The following is a 21,211-nucleotide window of genomic DNA, read 5'->3' on the forward strand; positions in this document are numbered from 1 at the left end:
AATTATATCTACACTGAAAAATTCTTTCTGTATGAGATGACTATGCACAGAGCTTTGATTCCTACTTTGCCCCCTAAGTGAATGGCCACACCCCTTTTCTCCTCCCATGTGTCCTCAAGGTAGAGGTGCTGATCCATATTTACACGTGTGCATTTTCTAACCTTCGCTGGTACTTCTGGATTATTATTGTTTCCTGTTGCTTGCACCTTCAGTTTCTCCCTACTCATTGACTTCCTTGCCTCAGTTTACCAATGTAGTCAATTACCAGGAAAAATATTTTCCTTAACCTCTCCAAATGTGATCGGATGCCAACTCTCTTTATACCCAGCTTCTGAAAACAATAGTCTCTAATCCCCTGACTTTCTCAATACTTACTACAATTCCCAAGACCTAACCTGTAAAATGTCCTATCCATCTCTGCGCAGAGCAGTGACTCTTAGAAACCAGCTTCATTCAAGATCACTGATGGCTTTGTCTCATACCCCAGCCTCTCTGATGCCTGAAGCATTTCCAATCAGTTGACCACCTCTCCCCTTTCAAAACTTTTCTTATTTCTCCATACTTTTAACGTTCTCATTCACCTCTCAACCCGCTACTTTCAAGGTTATTTTCTTAGTTATTTTCTTTCTGTAATCTCTCTCTTGGCCATTCTACCCACGTGAGTGGCTTCGATTATCACCATAAATTGATGATTTCCTAATAGTAAACTCTGTCCCTTTCCTTATGATCTTAATCCAGATTTTAAAGGGCTGGCACATTTCTATTTGAAGATCCTTTCAGCAGATCTAATACTATAGGCTTGGAATTGACTTCTCTTCCCCCAAAGAATGTTGCCCTCCAGGGTTTTCTACTTTGGTTAAAGCCACTATCACAATTTCAGATTTGATATGTCAGTAATCACTTTTTCCCCTGTTAATCATAACCCGAAGATATTTTTCCATTGATTTTTGAGAGAGTGGGAGGGAGGGAGGAAGGGAGGGAGGGGGTGACAAGAAGAGACAGAGAAAGAAACATCGATGTGAGAGACACACATTGATTGATTGCCTCCCACACATACCCAGATGGGGGCCAAGGATCAAACCTGCAACCCAGGTATGTGCCCTTGACCCAGAATCAAACCTTGACCCTTCAGTACTTGAGCCAGTGCTCTATGCACTGAACCACACTGGCCAGAGCAGTAATCACTTTTGATACATAAGTCCATTGCCTTGTCTCTCTGCTCATTTTTTCTCTGATGTCTGTTCCATCTTGTCCCATTTCACTCTGTTGTTTACAAATGTGACCTGATTTTAGCCTTTTATTATTTACTGATTAGACTAAAAGAACAGTTCTGTCATCTACTCTAATGTAAACACACCCCCTCTCTTTTTCTCTCTTGGTGGTGAGGTTAATATTATCAAAGTTTTCATTATGTCTTTACTTCCACTTAAAAGCCATTGTGGATGCTGCTTTGGTAATAATAGGGATTGTGTTTTATTCTGCCTCTGGTGCAGATGCTATTGGTGCCAAGTTTGGTTGGTATCCAACTACCATGGTGTTGGCTATAATGACTTCTGCCTGCACCCCTCGATGCTATTGGTGCCAAGTTTGGTTGGTATCCAACTACCATGGTGTTGGCTATAATGACTTCTGCCTGCACCCCTCTGCCTTAGTCTACAGGAGCTGGAGATACTGAAATGGTACTTTCCCTATCCCCACCCAGTGTGTTTTTGGGTATCAAAGCCTAGCTCCTTGCTCAAGATAGGATAAAATCTGTGATGCTTCTGATTGCTTTGTGGGATCAGACTGAGACTAGACTTCTGAAACTACATTTTTGCCTACATTATTCCTCCTCCTTTTTCTTCTTTTCTCACTTTTTTTTTTCAGGTTTCTTCTATAAATCATGTGCACAAGAATTCCATCTTAGATTATCCTTTTATGGAAACCCAACCTAAGTCACTTCCATGGTACCTCATACAAAACAGGCACTAAATTTATTTTGCAAAATAAATTATATGTGTTTTCAATAGCTCTACTTTTCCCTGAAAAATGAAATATAACATATTGAAAAAACTAAAGTACTATCAAATTAAACTTACTTTGAGAATTCTGTGCTGTCACCGAAAGTAGCTCAAAATACTATGAAATTGCACAAAATTAAAGACTTATATTATTTATTAGAAACATAATTTGCTAGCTTTCAAAGTCACTAGGCCATAAAATATTTCAAGTTCCAAATGTTTTGCATTTCTGAAAACTTATGTTAGTATTTCCCAAATTGATTAATAACGTGTAATTATTGGTTTTGGCAACCACCCACACATGTATTCAGTGTGTCCAAATGGATAAATAGCTTTGTACTTGACATTTCCAATGGTAAATGTACCAAGTAGCCACTTACGTATTCAGTGTGGTGTACTGAGTAAAAATACAGATGCAGGAGTATTAGCATATCACCACTGTGGTGGAAAGTGTCCTCTCCTTTTCCATTCTCTTTAAGTGTTTGTGTGGCTTAGTAGGTAATATTTTGACTCCTTCAGAGAACACCTGTCACCAGGGTGCTTTCAAAGCACTTGTGGCTTAATCCCATTATATACCAGAGGGCTGAATTATGATGAAACATAGATTTAGATGAGAATTTTGAGTGATTTGCTGGAAGTCACAAATTAACCCAATCCTACAGCTGATAAAGAGCAGCTCTGACTCCCATCCCTGTTCCCCACTGATCAGGCAAGGCTGGTTCCCAACTGGTGCTGCCAGATAAGCAGGCCATAAGGACATAAATTGCATTCTTTATAATATGTGGAGACCTGGACAGCACCAACAGGACTTATGTATATTGTTCCTTATAATGTGTGGCCTTAATTAGAAAATAAAGTAGCTTTGGTTACATTCTCAATATCCTCCATTTTAAAGACATGCAAATCTAGACTTCGGTTTGGGACCACAAAATAAAACATGGTGCTCCTTCTCACATAGAATAACTAAGACATGAATAGCCCTGCAGCCTTGGAGAATGGCTGAATGTTTCGGGACCTCAGTTCCCTTATTTGGTGGACTGGAGTGACATTACAGTTCCCTTTCATCTCTAACATAAAAAATGTGATGTCCCTGGTATGGGCCTTTCTGTCAGGCCCCTCCCTCTGAAGTGGCTCCAGTCTCCCCAAACCTCAGGGTCTGGGTGTCTCCAGTTGGAAGGACTTCCCAAGAGATGGGATGCTATTCCCACAGCAGACACCAACCCTTAGGTCTGTTAATACAAACAAGCCATTCAGTGTCAGCATTCTATTTGAAAAACATAAAACATTGCCTCTTTACTAATCCAAATTACAGAGATAGCTTATACAGCTCTTCTGTTACACAAATAAATATTCATTTAAATGAGTGAGAACCCTAGCTCCGATGGCTTAACACCTTATATATGTATTATTGAAACACAAACATTGGTTGTCATCTTTTTGTCGTGGCTGTTGTCACGGCCTTCCCAGGGTCCTTTGTCTTCTGTTTCAAGTGTGCTGCAGAGACTCACTAATTAGAGGGAAGTTTACCACGGTGGACCACAGGCACACTGTCATTAAATGGCTGTGATATTTAACTTGATCTAAGGGATGGCCTACTCTCACAAAGTCTGGGCTGCATCTCCCACGGTGTCTCTTTTTCACCAGTTCTAATTAGAGTGAGCTAGCAGTTGTCTCCCAACATCTTGTTCTTTTGATTTATTGTTCCCACCAGTCATGGAGTGTGAGGCAAAAGGGGAGGATTCTTGTCCTTGCTCCACAACTACTCCCTGGTGGACACTTGTCTGACATTAACAGATTTTAGCTTCTTTCCCTTCTTCCTGCCTTACTCCATTACTTCAGAAGCTATGTTTGAGGCAGCTTTGGGGACACCAAGCTAGAATGAGCAGGAGTGTCTGGGTGGCAGGACATTAGGAGAAGATTCTGAAGTACAAATTTTCAGATAAAGCAGACCGGTGTCATTCCTTAAAATTTTGTCAATGTTTTCTGAAATTCTGATTCTATATCTCGAGGGGCATTTAACTGACAAGAACCCTGAAATGCTATTAAGAAATTTCACAAATATTAAATCACACCTAAATATGTGACACAGTAAATGGTGAAGTCACATGCTTAATACTAAATCACATGCTATTTGGGACCTCATCAGTTAGGACTAGCACAGGAAGGTAATTTGTGAATGATCTATTTTTTGCTCTGAGAAATGTATCATATGACAAAGGGACTAAGACTAGTATGTAATTCTTCTATTCTATACTGATTTCTCACTTAATCACTGAAATGAGGAATAAAACAATGGAAGCATATAGGTGACTTCATACACACATACTACATATAGCACCCAAAGCACATAAGCAAGAACTGAGTAAAGTCAGGTTACAAATATGTATAAGCTGTAAATATGATATATAGTGACACAGATACTTACAGTGTTTCAATGCCTTACATTCCTAGTACAAATGGAACTTCATACAAAGAAAATATAAATGCAAAATAAATCATTATATGATTTAAGATATGGTAGAATTTATACTATAGTGCATTTTTTCCTCTCTAGGTGATGAATTTAACTCAGTAAGAGTTTTATCAATTATATAAAATCACCCTTTCATAAGTATTAATTTTAAAAGTTTCATAGGTAAACTAGATAATACTAAATGATGAGTTTCGAAAGACAACATGAGAAAGCCAGCAGTATCAGCCATTAAAATAGTGAAGGTTCCCCAAAGTGAGTTTCGAAGCTCTGCAAAAAGAAATGCAGTGATAATTGTAGATTTGATCATTTTTATCTTCTGACTCTCATTAGTTTTATAAATTCTAGTAAGGTATTGGGGAAAAACTGCAAATCTCTTGGGACCTGAACAGGGTACACACTTTCCCAGTAACCCATTAAAAATGTCAGATAGGATCAAAGTTGCTATCTCCTGTAAACTCTCAAGGCATCCTCAAGGACACAGCCTCAGGAAATTTCATAAGAAGTAAAGTGGAAATTTAAAACATGCAATAAACATGGATTACTCATTGTTTAATAAAGAACCTCTAAAATGTTATATAAAATATGCATATTTACACATCTATATATGGATCCAAGCAAAAACGATGCTTCCCACACCCCTCACTCCTGTTTTACCTAGGACCAGAGCAGAATTATTATTTAAAACAAATTTCCTGTTAGCAATACAAATTCTTGGTACAAGGACATTAGTCATAGCTTTAGTGAATGAGCAGAGTTTTTGTATATGCTCACTGTGCATTTTACAGGTCAATGTCAGTTTTAATACATAAAGATAGGAAAACAATATTCTATTTCCCTCTAATTAGACTGTGCAACTAACCAAATTACTTTGTGAGCTGAAAATTTATCACTGTTCATTCTTTTCTTCATAAGGCTTCTCCCCCAAATTCAGGCCCATGTAAAAGAATTTAATTGCAACTACAGAGAATTGTTAGTGGTTCTACCAGCCCCTGAACTTGCTTCATTGAAACTCTGAGGCCATTTTATGGCTGTGGAGTTAGCACCGTGGAATAAGCTATCCTAGAGCGAGAAGAAATGCTTTTATACTATGGCGGGGGGCGGGGGGGGGGCAGTCCTGACCTGCTTTACTGGCTTGCTGTGTTCTACGAAGCCTTCACTGAATATGGGTAGGCTATGTGGGTAAAATTTCACTTGAAAAAGATATCAAGTCCCATAAAAGCAAATAAACTTAAGGAAAATTTTGCTTAGATGAGTTCTATAGCATGTGTTCATTTCACAGAGGCAGTGATTTTGTTGTCCTTTTTCCTAGTGAGACTGATATAACTCAGGAATTATTAGAACATTATTTATATTACTTGTGTCTTCTTAGATAAAGGCTATAAATCGATCCAGAAACAAGCCAAAAGAAGAACAAGGTTTTTCCATGAGCACTTGGTGAGTTTATACATGATCAGCACAATGCATGCACTAAAGCATTAAGGCTTCAGCCACTCCACAATGAAGACACCAATCCTCATCTCTGCTCCTTTAAATTAAAATTTTTTAGATATTTCATTTTATTATGAAGCTGGATCAACACTGGGCCTCATAAAGCTTCTGGGGTATTAGAACATGGGGAGGATATACAGAGAAAGTAAGAATTCAGGTAAGAGTTCAATAAGATGGGTTCAATGGAGTGGGAGTGAAAACAGTCAATTTACTTTATATAATTTTTCTTGGCCAACTAGGTATTCTTTTTAATCAACTCCTACTACTCTGAAGTTATATACTTTTTCCCTTCTATAAACAGCTTCAGATCACTAGTCTTGGAATGAGAATCATGGCAACAGCTAATTCATAACCAGCACTCTCCTTCCAACAATTCTGGGGGGCGGGTAGGGTTATTACAATCTATTTTCTAAATGAGGACAATGAGGCACAGAGAGGGTGAGGAACTTGCCTAAGGTCACACAGCTAATGAGTGGCAAAGCTGGGACTTAAATTCAGGCTGTGTGGCCCTAGAGCCTAAACATCAACCCCATGTTGCTCATATCCTAAGAAGCCAGCAGGCCTCCTATACTTTTGCAGGATTGACCATCAGATTCCTACCTGTCGAGGAAATATGACCCATTCCTTTGCCGTTAAGACTGGGCTGGTGTGAAGGGACACATCCTGTAAGGGTGAGAGCTACCTATGTTCAGGTTCTCTGTGCTATTTAGAATGCAGGGAATCCTGACCTCCAGACACAGGCTTCAAAGCTGGCTTCGAGCAAGCACTTCAAAGGAAAGTAAAATAGCACAAAAATGTTGGAAGGAGGGTTAGTTGCCCTGAAATGAAAAAAAAAAAAAAAAAAGAAAAGAAAAAAAAAGAGAAGGGAATGGGAATGGCTGGAGAAAAAAAAAGAGGCACAAGTATAGAAGCTAAATTGAGAGCATGGTAGAAGGAATTTAAAACTGAAAAATTCTGTTTAGGACCCAGCAACAGAAATGCAAGAGTGAGGTGTCATTTTGTTCCAACCAAATAAATTTCTGTTTGTGGAAGTAAGTAGAGCTGATTCACCAAATGTTTGCGTGAGGTGTTTTTTGTTGTTGTTATTGTTTTGTTTTTTCAGAGACCTAGAGCGATTTCTTTTAAAAAGGCCATGGTAGTTTTATACCAACCTTAAAAATAAGATTATTTAGTCATGCACCTTATGTAACTATAAAGGAGAAATCCAAGGTTATGTTAGAATAAAACTATTTTTTTTTTATATTTTGGGGGATTCTGTTAGAAATATTAGGAAATCCTATAAGGAATCTATATCTTAGAGGGAATGTTTATAAATGCCAGTTCTTTTGAGATGTTCATGTAAATGTCAATGAATATGCTCAGCTCTGAAATTCTTCACTTTTCACTGAGATACTTTTCTGGGGTGCCCTCTAGTTCCTGCCCTTATCCCTCCACCAGATTTCCCACTGATGCGTCTCCATCCTCACAATCCACCATTTCTCTCATACCTTTTCTTATAATTTATGTTTCCAACTAGAGGCCCAGTGCATGAATTTGTGCACAGGTGGGGTCTGGCTGGCCTGCCCCAATTGGGGCCAATTGGGCCCGACTGGCTGGAGGGAGGGGACGTGGGAGATTGGCCAGCAGGCTCCGCCCCTATTGGGGGAGGGGGGCCGATTGGGGGCAGGGCTGGCTGGGGGGAAGGGCTGTGGTGGTTGACCGGCTGGCCCTGCCCCCTGATCAAACTCCTGGTTGAGGGGACAATTTGCATATTAGCCTTTTATTATATAGGATGCTCTCCTGATTATTCAACTAAAGCCTCTCAGCTGGCACCAATTCCAACCACCTCTTTTCTTATCCGTCATCTCTATGCTACAAATTTAAATCCTATTGAGCCCTCCTTGCATCTTGAACCTCTCTTCTGTTGACTTATTGGCCCTACAATGTCCTGGCCCTCTGTCCTCATGATGTTTTCTATTATAAACTCCAATGAAATGTAAAAATTACTGGCCTTACCTTTAAGTATGTGTGTACGTATATATATGCACGCCCACAAATATATTTCTATGCCTAAAAGAGCTGAATTCTACCTAACTCTTGCACAGGGAAAAAATAATGGCACTAATATGGACCTAAATATAAATATGGAAGCATGCTCATTTCTTAAATTAATCAAGCTTTCTTTCTTTCAAGTAGCTTATAAAGCAGATTATATCACTGAGAATATTTAAAAATAATCATTTGTAAATGTGGATAATGTCAATAATACCTACATGTAGCTACCTTTTCTTGATAAATAGAACACCTGTAAAAGACCAGTAATAATGACAAACCATGTCTAACAGCAGCTTTAAAGTCTGTTCTTGCCAAACCAGTTTGGCTCAGTGGATAGAGCGTCAGCCTGCGGACTGAAGGGTCCCAGGTTTGATTCCGGTCAAGGGCATGTACCTTGGTTGCGGGCACATCCCCAGTAGGAGGTGTGCAGGAGGCAGCTGGTCGATGTTTCTCTCTCATCGATGTTTCTAACTTTCTATCCCTCTCCCTTCCTCTCTGTAAAAAACTCAATAAAATATATTTTTTTTAAAAAATGAAGTCTGTTCTTTAGTTTCTTACACTGTGTCACTCTTGATAGAAGAGAAAATAAAGGTAATATAAAATGGTCGGGACTCTGCATATTTATAAATGGAGTAAACTTGCAGAGAACAGTGGTTGAACTTTACAATTTGAATGCATTCCTCCACAATTATCATGAAGAATAGATAAGTTTAATTTATTCTTTAACCCAACTTCTGAAATGTAAGTTTTGCTAGGGTAAAATCTCAATTTCAAGCATTATTATTTTTTAAAAAGCCTCATTTGAATATTTTCTTTATTTTAGCTAGTATGACAAAGACTCTCATAATTATCTTACAGGCCAAATTAAGAAATGTGGGTGGGAAGGAAGTAGAATTCAAATGTATTTGTAAATTATTTGATTATCATGTCACAGGATATCAATGGTAGACCCTGTTCTAGTCAGGATTTATTAATGATTTGAATGAGTACTTAGAGGGGAGACTCATCAAAATTTGAGATATGTGAAACTGGGAGTTATTTCCCTGGGGAAACAAAACAAAACTAAAAAGCCCAACTAACAGAATGGTATTATGGACTAATCCAGAAGATGAAATTTAACAATGACATGGATCAATTTCTACTCAGTGATTCAAAAAGGCAACTATACAAGATGGGTGACTATATGACTTGGCAGGATTTTTCATTAAAACAAAAGAGGAGGAACTGAATTGACCACGTCTGTATGCGCAAAAGTGCAATACCATTGTACCCTTAAAAATCTGTTAAGAGGGTAGGTCTCAGGTTAAATGTTCTTCTCACATGCACATGCACTCACGCACATACATGTACACACATGAGCTATGCCATCTCAAATTACTTAGGAAGTATAAGTGTTTTTTTTAGTTAGAACTGAAAAATCTGTTTATTATTATTTTCTAGTTTATTGAGTTATACTTGATAATTAAAAATTGCACATATTTAAGGTGTACATTTTTATGATTTGATATATAGTTACATGTTGTGAAACATTCACCACAATCAAGCTAACTTAATCCAGCCATCATTTCATATTTACTTTTTTTCATGTGTGGTAATAACAGTTAAGATATACCCTTTTAGCAAATTTCAAGTATATGATACAGTATTGTCAACCTATGTTGTACATTAGATCTCCATAACTTATTTATCTTGGATAACTTAAACTTTGTATCCCTTAACCAACATATTTCCAAATCTCTCTCCCCACCCCCACTAATCACCCTCTACTCTCTGTTTCTATTAATTAAACATTTTTAGATTTCACTTATAAGTGAGAATATGCAGTAGTTGTTTTTCTGTATCTGGCTTATTTCACTTAGCATAATGTCTTCCAGGTTCATCTATGTTGTCATAAATGGCATGGTTTTCTTTTTTTAAAAAAAGCTGAATAATATTCAATTTTGTGTGGAAAATATATATCTTTCTTTATATATTCATCTGTCAATGGACATTTAGGCTGTTTCCAGATCTTGGCTATTTTGAATGGTGCTGTGATGAACAAGAATAAATATCCCTATATTATCTGTAGAAATTATAACATTTTGTCTTTCTGATAATAGCCATTCTAGTATATATGACATCTCACTGTGGTTTTGATTTGCATTTCCCTGATGAATAGCAATGTAGAGCACCTTTTCATATACTTGTTAGTCATTTATATGTCTTCCTTTGAGAAATGTCTATTAGGTCATTTGCCCATTTTTAAATAGGATTATTGATTTCTTTGCTACTGAGTTCCTTATATATCTTGGATATGAATTAGAGAGTATAAGTTATCACTAAATTTCCAGGAAGGAGTAGTTATTAGAAGGAAAATGTTCCCTGGATGCTGAAGACTGCATTTAATTCAGAAACAGATGCAATATACACCTTGGCCATCACTGTGAGAACACAGAATAAGAAGCTCAGAAATTAACTTCATAAGGTCATTTCATCTAGTTCTCTGCCCCAATGGGTTAAATGCTTAAGACAGCACAGATGGGTTAAATGCTCAAAGCACAGATCTAAGATAGTAAATTTTATCACCAAGACTATTTAAATTTTGATTCAGATAGATTAATGAACTCTTAAATGGAGAGGGGCTAGAGAGTTAAAGGGGAAACTACTATACACATTTGTGCTGCCAATCTTGAAAATATATAGAATTTTCTGAATTGTCTCCGTCAAAATCTCAAATTTCAGCTCAAAACTCAGATTTCAGCCTTCAGACAGTTGATACTCTCCTTATGCCTCTCTGCTTGCTATATTTTGGGTTTGTTTCGATTAGTGTCAGAAATAAGTAACCCCTGGATTAGCAATGCCTGCCAGTTGTTCCAAGTTTACTTACCCTCTGACCCTCTTTTCCAGGTGGGCCTTGGGGGCCTTGAATCCCCAGGGAACCCTATGAGGAAAAAAGGACACATGTTAATGGCCTGTTTCATGTACACCTGCCTCACAAAGAATGTTGTGAAAATTAATACCTACTGTACTGTTCAAACAAAACTTTTAAAGTGATTTGAGCTCTTTCAAGATTAGACTATGTAATATATTAATAACGATGAACTGTCCTACTCTGAATGGTCTATCTTTATAGTTAACTCCAGAAAAGAAAAAAGGTGACTCGAAACCTGGTGTGAGGCCCAATGTTCACTGCCAGTGAAAACTCCCACGTGATCAGAACCATGTTTCCCCAAACTAATGTTTGCAGGCAGAAAAATATATATTTAAACACTATAACTACAACTATATTTTCAGTGGAGAGTAGCTCTGTAAGTATCGCTAAGAAAACACATGGTTATGAGAATGGCTTCAACGTATGTCTATTCATAACATTTAATTTTTAGTATCGTAGACATTATTTAATACTTTCTCATAATTTTGCCAAGTGGTAGGGGAAATAACCATTTGTTCAGATCATAAAAAAGGCCCAGGAAATGCCTGTTGTTGTTAATCTGAAAGTTAAGTCTCCTGATTCTTACAGGTAGTTACTGTTACACAAAAATTTCGATTCATCATGACACTCAAACTGCTGGTTATATAAAATCTTTAGCAGTTATTGCTAAGTTGTTACCGCTCTGAAAGCTCATTCTTAGTATCTCCTGATCTTCCTCCTTCCTTATGCACCTGCAATTGTGGGAGATTTAGGCTCTTTTTCTCTCAGCCCACATTCTCTCGTCAGTGGGCTTTGAATTCTCTAGGCTAATAATTCTAAGATTTATAACCCAAGTTTATTTTCTGAGCTGAAGATCCACATATCCAACTGTCTGCTTGACCATACCCATGGTCTCCTCTAGCTCGTGGGCACTCAAATGTAGCATGTAAAGCAGCGGACTTAGGACCCTCTCTCAAAAGTGAGATCTTCCAGCATTCCTCAACTCAATAAATCCACACAACATCCTCGTGTGCTCATTACAAAATCTAGAATGCATCCTCCATACATTCCTGTCTCAAATTTCTTTTTCACATCCAGTGATCAAGTCCTTGTAATGCATTTCCAAAGTATATTTTGGATCCATCTATACCTATTCTTAGTACTCCCATTATCAATTCTTGCTTGCTCATCTGTAAGAGCTCCCTCGTTGACACTAGACACAGACTCACCATTCTCTGCATCACAGCTAAATTGACCTTGAGAAAACCCAGCCCGACCTTCCCTGACTTTCCACATGAAGAGATGGTTGCCTGTTTCACAGCCTCACGGTGTCTTATACTTGTCCTTTAAAGTACTGGCCACAAGTTCATTTAAATGATTGTTCATGCAATGATCTGTTTCTCTCACAAGACTCTAAGAACCATAGCAAAATCTGTGTCTTATTCATCATGGGATGTGCCTATTAATGTCTGAGTAAAAAATAAAATTCATATAAAGAAATCAATTTACTGCTTTTGGGTAAAGGCAGTAATTTTGAAATGATTTTGCAAATATTTATGATTAATTGATCATCTATTAAATGACTTAAATGGCTTGAATAAATGAGAAGTCTAGTATTATATATTCAAACAAACCTGGAATCACCTTCATTTTAAAATAAACATTCTATTGTTACCCAATTTAAAAATAATTAGGATTCATTTTTATAATATGACCTTTTTATTTAAAAGTCATGGCTACTGTTAAACTAAAACATCAGATGTGCTTGTGATGACCTATTATTATTTATCATGTATATATTCAATTTTTCCTTTTTTCAAAAAACTACATTTTCATAATTGTAAAGCATAATTTTACTAATTTTATTTTGAATAGAAAAAGGTTATAAACAGGTTATTTTCTTTTTTTTCATTCAGTTAGGTTTAATTTGACTAAAGTTGTCAGAATTTAGTATGAATTGTTGAAACTAATTTTCTAAAAACATTAGTACAAAAAATTCTGCACATATCACCAACCCACAGTATTTCCTATAAATCTTTCAGACTCTTCCATAAAACACTAATAAAGTGTAGGTATTTATAATTTTCAATTCTCTTATCTACTTTGGAAAAAGTTACTATTACAGGGATATATGGAGCCTATGTTTTATTGATTTAGGCAGGAATAAAATCCTGGGAATGAAAAAAAGTTCTTTTTGTTGCTATGAAAGTGTTATGTAACCAAGGAAAGTTGGCTTATTAGGCCAACATAAGGTTGGTAAATTCCTAATGTGTATAAGAAAACAAATGCTGAAAACCAAATATAATAAGTATTAATTACAATATAATTACAGGGAGTTGTGTCATTATTTACAAGGACATAATCTTGGCTCTAGATTAAATGCTTCCCTCTTACCCTTAGGAAACTATTATAATTTCATGAATAGTCAAACTTATATATAACATTTTTGACATCCATCCAAATGCTGACAGCCCTTTCAGTGTTTTTAAACATGAGCCACTAAAAAATACACACACCAAACATTCATCAATGGAGTACAATTATTTCTGAGTCACATATAATAAAAGTTCCACTTCTTTTACTTTCTGAAGAAGTTACATAACAAAAGCTTACATAATATAAAAATATTAAAATTGATTTAAAATGTATTCAGGAGAGTAAAAATTATAACGAGAACGTTTTGTGAGCAATGTCCAAACAGTAAGATAAAGTTCACTCACATATATAACCCACTTCTATGCCTCTTGGATCTTCGTGATTCTGAATCCTCCCTTCACCCTTAACCTCTCCTTTAGGACCTATTGGAAATTATTTTTAATCTCCAATGGATTATTCACCATTTGAATTATTCATGACCAATTTTAATTGTAGCCACATTGCATTAATGTTCAGAATATTTTTGAGCTACCCTTTATCAAATATTAAATGAAATTTACAGAGAAAAATTATATGATATTGTCATTAGTAAAGCATGGGCCAACCAACTGCAGAAAAATCATATTTTTTACGATGCATTAAAATTTGGTGATGATTTATTATTTAAATTATCCAGCTCACTACTCCTCTCATTTAGTAAAGTCTAAAAATGGACTTACTTACCACACACTATGACAATTATAGATACACTGAAGCTCCAGCTTACTTAAATTAAACTTGGGTAGAGCTCAGCATTTGTCTCAGAACTCTCCCACAATTCAATCTTACTATGGCCTTGTAAATGCCATTATGCATGTATTTTACTTATTTTAATTAACTAAGAGTTCTAGAGGATTACTTATACATTTGTTAATTAAATTGGGGTGATTTTGTTTAATAAAATTATATAGGTTTCAGCCCTGGCCAGTGTGTCTCAGTGGTTACAGTGTCAGCCCGAGCACCGAAGGGTCTTGGGTTCAATTCCTGGTCAAGGGCACGTACCTGGGTTGCAGGTTTAATTCCTGCCCCCATCAAGGCATGTGTGGGAGGTAACCAATCCAATCCATGTGTTTCTCTCACATGGATGTTTCTCTCTCTCCCCCTTCCTTCCTTCCACTCTCTCTAAAAATTAATGGGGAAAAAAATCCTTGAGTGAGGATTAACAAAATACAACAACAAATTATATAGGTTTCAGGTATAAAATTATACAATACATCATCTGTATACTGTATTGTGTGTTTACCTCCCCAAGTCCAGTCTCCTTCCATGACCATTTATCCCCTCTTTACCCTCTGCTACCTCCCCCACCCTCCTTCCTAGAGGACAGAGGAATATTTTTTTCTATCTTCTACCACACACAGAAGAGACTCAATAAACACCTAGTAAATTGAAAGAAAACACAGAGATGGAATAATACTAAGTGGTGGTGGTAGGGAATAGGTTTCTGCTGCCCATATAATCATATTCATTTTCAAAACTTGGACTTGGACTTTAATACCACATTGGAGAGCCTTCGGTCTCCTCTTCATTCCTCATATAAAGTGATCATTTCATTCTTTGATGCCTTACAGTTAGTTTATTTAAGAATTATCATTTACCACCTATGACATCGCCTCTGTTATGGAACTTATTTAAATTTCTGACCACTACTTGAGATTTAACAGACTTATACCATTTCTCTAGTTAGAGAATCATATCTTAAGTCACTTTGTGCACATGGCACATCTGCATTATGCGTACATTATTTTCTTTGATTTAATTGGTGAAGAACAATGCCTATCCATTTCTTTCTACTTTTTCCATCCAGTTAGTCTGCTATAAAAATAACTGTAAGTTGGTTTATTCCCAAATTCCACAAACGTAAAGATTTATTGCTTTTTGGAAAGAGAAACTTGAGAATGTATTTAGGATAGTCATGATGTAAACATCTGCATGTGTCTATCAGGCTTTTTTTTTTTTTTTTTTTTACGTGAAATTCTGGACAATAAAAATGTTGACCAATAACAGAATTCATGAGGCTGTTACCTCTTTGGGTTAGGATAAAAATATGCACAAGCAGTCCAATCCAGCTAAGCCATTCTAAGTTCCACTGGATACCTATTACAGAAGGTTCCATTTCACACAGCCCTCTCTGGAAAATCGGCTGATTTTATTTAAGACAGACTAGAGCTTATCATCAGGGAAGCTCCTGTAAATATTTATCTGGGAAATTACTTAGAATTAACTGGTTCAGAACATAATTTTGAAGTGTTTAACAAATACAGCAGATGTTTAGTAGAGTTAATAGGGTAGATTAATTGCATGTGAACACATCTTCATTTGTGAAAAGAGGCAAGCTATATTCATAACTTCTCAATCAAAGAAAGGAGTTCAAATGAACAAGGAGAGTTTCATTTTAATGTATTATTTGCACTCCCTTGCTAGGAATGTTGAGGAACATATGATACCTAAAACTGACTTCAACAAAAATGTTATGCAAGTAAGTGTATTTTAACTGTTATGATTATTGCTTTAGAATATGCTTCATAAACTTGAAACATAAGATTAAGCAAAAACTGAATAAATTCTTAACATGCCACTAAGGCATTTTCTGTGTTTCAAATAGAGTGTATAAAATTGAAGTTGAAAACAGACTTTTTCAGTTTTTATAGAAAGTTTCATGCTTTAATATGAGAACAATGGGAACAAATTTTATAAGTTGGAAACATCAGAACAGACTACAAAAAACAAATAAATAAAAATATAAAAGGTATACAGTCCAGTCATGGGAAGAGATTTTCATATTAGTTCCGAGAAGTGGCATTTAAGACTTTATGCTTGTAAATTAAAGGAGCAACCAGTTTTATGTTATTTCACAGAAGTATAATGAAACAAGAAAGAATTTCCCTTAGGGTGTGTAAGTATTCAGAAAGAGAAATTCTATGTTATATTTCAAAAGCCTATCATTTTATCATAAGCAGTTGTCAGTGCATGCTAGGAAATAGATGTCTTTGAATAAAGAACAATAGAATCTCTTCCATATACTGAAAGAAGCCCTTCAAGCCTATCTAGTAACACTGACAAGAGAAAAATAAGAACTGTCACTAGAAAGAATACTCTATGAAATATCTGTGTGGACAGAAATGCTTCAATCATTATCATTTACAGTAAATAGATTTCATAACTAGATGGACAATTTTACCCTACCTTTGACAATTTAAAAAATAGAGGTCATTTGTAGTGCTTTCAAAACTTAATTTCATTCTAAAGTCCTGGCAGCATTTTAAACATGAGACATAAATGAATTATGGTCCCATGTGGATGCAGGGATAGATTTTAACAATAATCTTTTTCTATGCTTTTTGAACTCAGAAATCACATTTCTTTTTGTTATATAGATTCTGAAATAGCAAGTCCTCAGTCACTACTGATTCAGTCAATTAAACTAAATGTATTATAAATTAAGTAATAGAATATATAGTCTGTAAATTTAGATTTTGTACTTCCCTCTAACAATGATTTTTGCCCTTATTTGAGACATTCCACTTCATAAATTGTATATATTCTTGGTTCCTTTCCACTTTGCATATTATCTAGCATAATGGATTGCATTTAGTAGGTGTTAAATGGATGAATGACTGCTAAGATTCTGATTCTTTACACTTTTCTTGGTACTTCTGCTGTAGTGAGGACATTAATTGTCATAACTACAGAAATTCTGATTTAGAAACTTACATTATTCATCAAAGTAATTCAAGTATAATTCTTATACTTCTATATGGATAAGTTTGTCCTTCATTAGAGGAAGAAATACAACCTGAATTCTTTGATTTATCTCAAGTGATGAGCATTAACTACTTAGTTTTTTAAAAACAACATGAACTAAAAAGATTAAAGCATCCAACCAAACCATTTATTAATGAGAAATATAACCAATCAAGTTACTTAAAATGTTATCATTTAAAATAATGTAGTTTCACATTTGGTAATTATTCTTGATTTACTTTCATTTATTTGTCATAAGTAATTTCACATTTTGGTCATTTCATATTTATAATTGTTCTTGACTATGAAAAACTGTGTAGATTTGCTTTATTTTGATGCTAAACTAATACATGAAGTCATTTGATTTCTGTGAACTCAAAGATCTGTTGACAAGTAAAAAAAATTGAAAGGCTATGGTCTGTCAAATCTATTTGTATCATGTCTTAATGATTTATGAGGGAGAATATATATGATTGATTCAGTTTTAATGATTAGTCTGATCAAATAACAGTCTGTATTTCTGGACTGGATTTTCCACAGGTGAGTGGCCACATGGAAACATGGTCCCATTGCACAAAGAGGGAATAATCTACACACAGGCTGTTTTTAACTGTATTCTGATGTTTTCTGAGGAATGGACAGCATGATAGAAATGTAAGTCCAACTTTAATATCCTCAATAACTTTTGTGTTTGGGTTATGCAACACAAGTGACCAGAATGAAGAAAACTTAATCTAGTAATTTCAGGGTTAAAACATAACTCATTACAGAGATGTTCACACATCATATGAAAGACTCAGGTATGTAATGCAGATAACTGTAATGATGATTTATACAATATCAGGCTAAGTTACAATTGAGTAAGCTGGTGAAAACCAAACTTTTAAGAGGGGAAAATGCTGCATACCATAATAAAAATAATTTCAATATTAAAAACATACATTTAAGTACTTTTTCCTATGAAGTAAGACTTACCTATATAGTGCATTTTGGTAATTTATGTACTAACTAATCAGTAAAGTAGTTGCATTACCTATTTATCAGCTTTTTATAGATATGTTTTTATATTGATAAAAAAGACTAACCCTTGGAAATGTTAGAATTGTCAGACTTAGTTAAATACATCTGAGGGATAACTTCTTTTTCCTTTTAAAAATCTCTACCTAAGGACATGCTTATTGATTTTAGAGAGAGAGAAAAGGACTGAGAATTTGATCTGTTGTCTTTTCATATTGGGGATCGAATCCGCAACCTCGGTATGTGCCCTGACCAGAATCAAACCCTACAGCCTTTCAGTGTACAGGACGATGCTCTAACCAACTGAGCCACAATGGCCAGGTCTCAGTAATGTACTGTATATTGTAGGTCAATGGACAAATCAGTTTTATATACATATTTCTTTAAACACAACCATTTAGAAATGGAGTAAAACATTTACCCTTCATAATCTCATCTACTTAATGATTGAATAACTTAAGGCTGTGTCAGAGTAACTTCAATTCAGTGCCAGTGGCATTAATAAGATTGGTTGTGATGTGCCATACTGACCCTTCAGGATGTTGTTCTATGTCACTCTTCAATCTGCTGGTTTGGCAACACGGTGTGTTTTCCAAGTAAGCAGAACTGATTTATCAAAGCCAGAAACAAACCACTTCATTTTCAAGCTACCCATCAAACACTAGACTAGAAAGTTAGCATGAAAGTAAATTACAATTAATGTTTTCATAATATTTCTATAAAATGGAGGAATCAGAAAGATATTTTCAAGCTCCTGAAAAAGAATAGTGTATTAAGGGAACAAATCAAGATACTTTGAGAGTCATTGTACTAATATACAGCTATAACAAGCATACAAACAGTAGTTAGTAAAAAGACAATACTAACAACACATAAAAAGACTTTCATACTTGCACAGAACCAAAAGGTAGAAGCCCATTGTCATTTTAACAAATCATTTGAAAACCTCCACACACTCACAATAATAGGATTTGTTTTTAAAAGATATACAATGCATAAGAGAATTGTTGAGGAAGAGGTTAGAGAATTGTCATTGAGTACCTGCTATTGTCAGAAATCCCACTAGTCATTTTACATAAGTGATTTTATTTAATTCTAACAACCCTAAGAAATAGAATTTTCCCTTTCATAGATGAGAAAAACTTCCTAAAATAACACTGCAAATAAGACAGGGACCTGAACTGAAACTCAAGTATGTCTGACCCAAAACTCTATCCCGCTTTTCAATGTATTCTACTTCCACTTCCAAAGAAATATTTGGAGCATAACATTTATGTGAATATGCATCACCATAGTGCCTGAATGGAGTTTCAGCTCAGTCTCACCAGATTTAAAACACAGCATCATCCTTTATGTTTTTATACATAAAGGTATTAAACTTTGCAGAATATATTAGGAAACTAAGAAGTGGTTGTAAAACAGAGTGGCATTCTATTAAAAAATGGGATGGAAAATCAACAACCTGATTGAAAGTAAAAATAGCAAAGCCCCAGAAAGTCATCTGAGGCTTAGAATAGGAGGGGAGCTGAATGGGGCAGTAGCAAGGTTGGCGGTGTCGTGGCAAACAACCAACCATTTGCTAGGATTTGTTTTAAAAGGCGTACAAGGCATAAGAGAACTGTGGGTGGCAATTCTCTGTCGATTGGTTTGCATTTCTACTTGTCTTGTGAGTCACTAGCTGCTCTATGTTCCGAACTATCTTTTCGCCCTTCAGGTAGCTGTCTATCCGAAAGGGCACCTAGAAAGTTCCAACCTCATCCTGGCTCTGCCATCTAGATGCTCTTGTCGACTTGACTGACATGGTCCTAGACTAAAAAGGTAATGGCCTCTTGGTTTAGCGCATTGCTCACTCAGCACCCATTTGGCTAACGTGGGGGACAGAATGGGTCTCTGTAAGATTTATTAAAATGTCCATGTCCTTGTTGATGAATTTAGATTGCTGCCTCACATCTAGGGGAAAGATCAATTCAGAAACTTAAGGAGAAAATAATATGGCTTTCTAAGGTGAATTTGGGTAATTTATAGGATTTGTTCAGCTGGTTGGGTCTGGGATCCTCTAGATTGGCCTCATCTACTTGCTTGGGGTCATTAATGGTAGCCCTCATTAAATTCCATATGAGACAAACTGAACAGTTTTGGTCCCAGCCTCTGGTTGTAGGGATAATCAGAATGGTTGATAGAGTAGCATACTCACAGGAAAATTTGTCAGAAGTCAAGACAGTAACATAGAAAAGAGGGAGGAATATTGTTCCAGGGTCTTTCATGTTCCTTCATGTCTCATGAGGGAGGTACTAAATGTCGTTTTGTTCTGAACTCTCTTTTTAAGGCTGTTTATATAGAAAAACAAAGGGCAGGTTTGCTTACTGTTCAGAGTAATAAAGAGAATGTCTCCCTCTGGGGCAAAGAGAAGGTTCTCTTGTAGACCATTATGAAAGACTTGGGTTTCCTGAGCATGGAGTTCTTCAGTTGTGACACAAACATACTGCGTGTCAGTACCTATGGATTACTCCTGCAGCCTGGCAGCAAGGCACCCAATGCAAACAGGAAGCTCATGCTCCCGTTGCCATGAGTGATGCCTCTTTTCTCTCTGGCTCAGTCCATGAAACTGTGGCAGGCTAAACTGCAAGTAGGATAAAATTTCATACCTTTCACAGTTCTTGACACTGGTAAGTCAAACCTTGCTCTATAATAGGAATATATCTGATTTAATTAAACTATTCTTTATATTTAACCTCTAACCTCTTAAAATAATGTGATGAAATAGAATTTAAAGAAAAATTGTTATTAAGAAGTACAAATTGGCAGTTACAAAGTAGTCACGGGGATGTGAAGCACAGCATAGGGGATATGGTCAATAATACTGTGATAACTATGAATGGTGCCAGGTGGGCACTGGAAATATCAGGAGGGCCACTTTGTAAAGTATATGATTGTCTAGCCACTATGCTGTACACCTGAAACTAATACAAAATAATATTGAAAGTAAACTGTAATGGGAAAATTGAAAGGAGTATTATTAAAGGGTATCTACTAGATCATAGATAAATTTCTTTAGGGAATGTAGAAAAGGGAAGAATAGAATTTTAGAGTTGGAAATGACTTTTGAAATCATCTGTTTCAACCCCTAAATATTAATAGGTGACATGACCA

The 21,211-nt window shown here is 35.9% G+C and overlaps 1 protein-coding gene across 1 annotated transcript in view; it reads right to left on the reverse strand.

Moving 5' to 3' along the window:
* COL19A1 (collagen type XIX alpha 1 chain) overlaps positions 1-21,211 on the reverse strand; it is a 309,008-nt gene that overhangs the window by 124,114 nt on the left and 163,683 nt on the right. The window contains exon 16 of the mRNA XM_036318274.1: positions 10,862-10,915. Coding sequence (XP_036174167.1) covers positions 10,862-10,915 — 54 coding nt within the window. The remainder of the gene's footprint in view (positions 1-10,861; positions 10,916-21,211) is intronic.

This window comes from Myotis myotis, unplaced genomic scaffold (genome assembly GCF_014108235.1).
Source record: "Myotis myotis isolate mMyoMyo1 unplaced genomic scaffold, mMyoMyo1.p scaffold_m19_p_7, whole genome shotgun sequence".
Taxonomy (NCBI): Eukaryota; Metazoa; Chordata; class Mammalia; order Chiroptera; family Vespertilionidae; genus Myotis; species Myotis myotis.